Below are 6,044 nucleotides of genomic sequence, written 5' to 3'. Positions count from 1 at the left end.
AATGAATTTAAAAAATTGGGACAGTAAAGTTAAATCCATTCGATTTTAGAAAATGTTTATTATTAAATATATTTGAGTTCAAGTAATATTGCGATAGTCTAACCTCTGCACAGATCAGCATTCTGTCTTGCGTGGAAGAAAGATCACAACATCATTATAATCATGAGAACGTGAGGCTGATTAGTCTCAATTAGGGAAGAGGTTAAACATGTTAATCTTAAAATCTTAAAATTGCAAGGAAATAAATGTCTTTTTACATAAATATTATATTATCTTGCATTGTTGCAAAGTGTTTGTCAAATGCTGGCAGAACAGTTTTGTTTTTTATACAGCTTTGATTAATTTTGTAGTGCAATTCAGACTTAAAATTTTAAGCTCTCAAATTTAAGGAAGCAGCTGGTCTCATTCATTTTATTATTTAGCATATTCAGTTCACATTTCACATGAATAAACAAATATTAAAAATAAAACAATTAATTGATAAGAATTCAAAAATTACAGATGCTTGACGAGTGGCAAGAAAAAAGCCTAAGCTGCTAAGACAATTTCTAGCTCCCCACCTTTTCTACCCAGTCAAATCTATAGCCTTAAAATATTGGAGATACTAGTTTTTAAGAAAAGGTTCCAAAATCCTGTAGTAATTTTTTTTAGTTCATTGGACATTCAGCCCTTTAAAAATAGATCATAGAGCCCCCCTCATGAGAACCCACTGTTAGCTCAAACTTTATTTTACCACGAGCAATCAAAATGTATCTTCATCCTTGAATATGTGAGAGTGCAAATTGGTCTAAAGACCATTAAAATTAATAGAGTTCACCATGTGCCTACTCTTGATTGCCTTAATCTACAATCTATGTCATTATCATACACATGTCAAACCCCAATTCATCGAGGCACCACCTTACACTTGAACAAACTTGAGGATATAAATAACACATACCTAAAACCAATTGCTGATCTCTATCCTTGAGAAATACAATAGAAATTAGATGTATCTTTTCCCAAGAATTTTGCAATTTAATTCACAATATTATAATGCAAAGTAGTCTTTTAAGTAGTAAGCATTAGATTGTTCTTCCAATTAATATCATAAAATCTTTCCATGCTTACATCATTGTTACTTCTTTTAAATTGCATGGAGTGCATATGAAATTACACCAATCATCATAGTTGGAAGCAAAGTGGGGTAGTTTGAACAAGCCTTTGTAGTGGGTAACACAACTCAGCACGAATCCAAATTTATCTATCCTAGAAAAATACAATAGAGATCAAAATCTATAGGAATCTTGCATTTTAGTTTACAATGTTGTAAACACAAAGTGATACTTTAGGTACCAAGCATTAGATTGTTCTTTCAATTAATACCCTAATATCATTTTATGCTTCCATCATTTTAATTTCATTAATTGTCAAGTTACATTAGTAATTACTGTTAGAAGACATATGAATCATTATGGTGGGTAAGTTATACCAGTAATTACTGTGAAAGAGATATGAATCATTATGGTCAAGCTAAACTATTGTTCCACATTTATGGTAGGTAATATTAAAAAAAATCAGAACATTTGATTGATAAAGAGTTTCTCAACATGAATGCAACACTTATTTTGCCTGAGCTTGACACAAATTCATTTTGGCACGATAAGAGTGGCTTTGCAGGTATTTATGATGTTGATCATTTTATCAACTCTCTTAAATATGATGTAAAGGTTGTACAGAGTTTACCAGAAGTGCCAGTGACTGGGAAGAAGAAGAAAAAAATGAAGCCTTTTCAGCTTCGTTCCCCAAGAGATGCTCCTCCAAGTTGGTATGAAACAGTTGCATTGGAGAAGATGAAAGAACATGGTGCTGTATACCTTACTCCATTTTCCCATCGTTTGGCAGAGGAGATAGACAATGCTGAATACCAGAGATTGAGATGCAGAGTAAACTATCATGCTCTTAGATTCAAAGAAGATGTTATGAAACTGAGTACTAGTATTGTCAATCGGCTTCGTTCAGAAGGTCATTTTATGGCAATACACCTACGCTTTGAAATGGATACGCTTTCATTTGCTGGGTGCTTTGATATCTTTATTCCAGAGGAACAGGCTATCTTGAGGAAGTACAGAGAGCAAAATTTTGCAGAGAAACGACTTGTATATTCTGAAAGGAGAATTATTGGAAAATGTCCGTTAACTCCAGAGGAGGTGGGCCTTATCCTTAATGCCATGGGATTTGATAATTCAACTCGCATATATTTGGCTCCTGGCGAACTATTTGGTGGTCAACGTTTCATGAAGCCCTTGCATGCCTTGTTTCCTCACCTGGAAAATCGGAGAACAGTCACCTCTGCTAAGGATTTGGCAGCAGTAAATGCAGATGGACGGGCGTTACTGGGCCCTGCAGTTGATTACATGGTCTGTCTTCTTTCGGACATATTCATGCCAACATATGATGGTCTAGGTAACTTTGCCAATAATTTATTGGGACACCGTCTATATTATGGTTTTCGGTCCACCATTCAACCTGATAGAAAAGCACTGGCTCCAATTTTTATTGATCTTGAGAGATCCCGCAATCGGAACTTCGAAGCCCTGGTGAGGCTAGTAATGCAGAAGACACCATTTGGTGGTCCACACAAGCGGATTCATCCAGAGTCATTTTATACAAATCCGTGGCCTGAATGTTTCTGCCAAATTTCTACAGGGAGTGTTGAGCACAAGTGTCCTACCATAAAATTCATGGAGATTGTGAAAAATCAATATAAATGGTCTGGATGTGTTGTCCACTAAAAGTCTTTTGAATCATTCTTTCGATGGAAAATCAATTATGCACGGTGCATAATCGATCTAGGATGGATTAGTTTTTTTGTTAACTCAGCACTCATTGTGCTCCACTAATAACGTTTAACAATTTGAAAAATATATCTTCATCAAATGCCCATTGCTTTACTATATTCACTATTGGAATTTTGTAAAGGATGCTTTATCAATAAAAGGAAAAAAAGAGTTTCTCAACATGTTGCTTTTCCTAAAAGACAGAAATTTTCTTAGATTTTGTAGTTACAACTATTCTAGTGCGGAAGAATAGACAGAATGACTCTAAGATTTGCAGTCTCGTGAGCTGAAATCGTTGCACATTATGCACAAAATGGATAATATCAAAGAGTATTTAGAAACTTTCAAGAAAATGCAACTGGCAGTTGTAAAGCCAGACTCAACGAACTTAACCAGCATTTTTTTCACATGTTCTAAGGTAGGAGCTTGGGAATAGGGTATGAAAATTTATGGAAGTGCATCGAAAGGGGAATTTTGCCATCTGTTTTGTTATAGATGCAACTGCCCTGATAGGCATCTATGGAAAATGTGAATCAAATATAGAGCATAGAGTGTTACACAGAAACTTTAGGTTAACAGTCATACAAAGGCTACATATAAGATGAATGTAAAATGTATAACTGGTTAAAGATCACTAAATATACGAATTTTATGCCTTTTCAAGTATTATCTCTGCAAAATTTTAAATCCAGCAGTAAAATCGAATAAAAGAATAAATCATCAGAATTGCATCTCAATTGATAAAAATTGTGTAAAAAATAAATGAATCAATCAGAAACATTAGATTTTTACATTCTATAATGATTAGTGTGTATGTTTCTGAATTAAACTTCATAAGATTTATTTATTTATGTTTACATAAATCTTACACAGTTTAATCCAAACGTCTCTTGTATGCTTTAGGGTTTTTTTACTTTAAGAAAATAGTGTTTGTATTGTTGCAGGAATTCAATTAAATTTTATAAAGATTTTGTAAATATAGTTGTATGATTTTTCCCTGAAAGATATTCTGCTAGATACATATCAGAACATTCAACATATTTTCCTTTTGAAACCCTAAAAACACTATATTGGACAATTAATGTTTTTCCACATTGTGGAGAAAGAATTATGCCTACTTTCAGAGTCAGCGTTTGCACATAAAATGCAGTTCAGTTTACATATAGAGGAAGAGCACCAATAGATAACATAGTTCCAATAACCGTCACTTTATTGTCATGTTGACCCCCCAATAGCTGTCATAGTGAAAACACTATTAATAAATTTGTATTGTACCTAGCCGATCATTTTTTGTAATTAATTGGCCCATTTGTGCACCACTATTGGAACATTTGTGCACCACTATTGGGACATTTGTCAACACGTACTAGCTATTTTGAGTTGATGGTTACTGGAACATCTTTAGCTAGGTATCAGGCGACACTTTGAAATGTGTACTTTTTGACCTTTGTGCGCATAACTGATTCCATAGTGTGCATCGTTAGTACCTACAAGCCAGATGAAAACTCATATATTATGTTACACTTGTTACTACTTATCAAATTGCCATTAGTTTCATATCCAAAGTCACACTATATTCTAGTCGGTTAGTATTATTGAATCATGCAGTCGGTACACACAGAGAAGTCGGTATGAACAGTCTAGTCGGTTACTAAAGAAAGCAGTCACAAAACATAATATTCACCGAGCTGTTTACCAAGTAAAGGTTCATGGCTACCGAGTGGTAAAGTTAACTCACCGAGTTGATATTCACCGAGTGAAATGTCTTACTAGATACATTGAACCTGGACATGCACATGAAAACGTGTTACAAGATCGAGGCACATCTAACCCTTTTTTGCATTGGAAATTGCACTAGGAGATTGTGCATGATTACAAGATCAATCTAACCTATGAGATATTTTGTTTAATCGAAGAATCTTTTTGTAAGATCGAAGCAATGAATTAGATCACCGCTATAAGAGATCTATATATACAACATGATTCTAGGGTTTGAGACATGATATGATGTGATAAGAGATGCAATGAGATAGCAGTGTGTATACATGAAGGAAGACTGTTATAGAGACATAGAGAGGTCACTGAGAAGGTTATCAGTGAACAGTCGAAGAAAAGAGTAAACAGAAGAGTTTACCGAGTTTCATTATGGGTTACCGAGGTATGCTACAAGCTAGGTAATCTTATTCAGAGCACATAGAATCTGCTTTAACATTTCAGATGTAAAGTTGCAGATATTTGTAATGATTATATTGTAATATTTTGAAGTTGTAAGAGAAACCTTTAACAGGGTAAAAGACTCTAACCAAGTCTATAAATTGTAAATCCTTTAACCGAGTGCTACACTTATATAGTGTTGTACAAATCCTTTAGTAAGGTAGATCTAACTGATCTTAATACTCCTAACAGGGTAAGCTATCAGAAATAGCTAAATGTAGCTCTAACTGAGCATTCTTTATTATTGCAGTAGTGAAGTTGTGGGTGCCATCCCCACTGCAGTTTTTCTCTCTAACCAAGAGTTTCTGCGTGACCAAAATATATGTGTTATGGAGTGAATCATGTATGACTATTATCTGTTGATTATAGTTTTATTTTATGTTACTGCACTATTCTGTTTATGCATAACAGTAAGGTTATTACAAAAGAAAAGTTTTGGAGTATTGATTCACCTCTCCCCTCTTAGTACATTAGCTTTCTATATTGGGCCTAACAACGCTATGTTACGCAAAGGAAAATTCATATATTATGTTTGTGTTTTGCAATGAACGAATAAACAAATACACAAAAATTTGAAATCCATATTTATATTTTATAAATAAAATTTATGTAGAAGATGAGAGATATCAAATTTTAAAAATCTTTATCTTTAATATATATTAATTAAATTAGGAGGTTCTTTTAAATTTAGACTTAAAAATATATTTTTTAAAATGTAGTCTTATTTTAGCATATGAAATGATTTGTATGAAAAAAAAAAACGTCTCTTTTAAATCTAGATTTAAAAATATAATTTTTTAATTTAAATTTAGATTTAAAAAATTATTTTTTTGCATTTAATAAATAATAATAATAGAAAAGTGCTTTTTATTTTAGGTTTTAATCTTACCTTATTTTTAAATTATCTATTGTTAGTTATTATCTTACCTTTTTTAATAAGTGTTACTAATGGTGATTACTTGTCTAAGTTAATAGTTTGAGATCAATAGTTTCTTCCAACTTATATGTATC

At 32.8% G+C, this 6,044-nt stretch overlaps 1 protein-coding gene across 1 annotated transcript; it reads left to right on the top strand.

The window, feature by feature from the left end:
- Positions 1-1,389: 1,389 nt before the first annotated feature.
- LOC131042339 (O-fucosyltransferase 1-like) lies at positions 1,390-2,912 on the top strand. Its single transcript, XM_057975685.2, has one exon. The coding sequence runs from the start codon at positions 1,590-1,592 to the stop codon at positions 2,772-2,774; it is 1,185 nt and encodes a 394-aa protein (XP_057831668.2). The 5' UTR covers positions 1,390-1,589; the 3' UTR covers positions 2,775-2,912.
- The last annotated feature ends 3,132 nt before the right edge of the window (positions 2,913-6,044 follow it).

The sequence above is a fragment of the Cryptomeria japonica genome, chromosome 5 (genome assembly GCF_030272615.1).
Source record: "Cryptomeria japonica chromosome 5, Sugi_1.0, whole genome shotgun sequence".
Taxonomy (NCBI): domain Eukaryota; kingdom Viridiplantae; phylum Streptophyta; class Pinopsida; order Cupressales; family Cupressaceae; genus Cryptomeria; species Cryptomeria japonica.
This window is presented reverse-complemented; position numbering and strand designations above follow the sequence as displayed.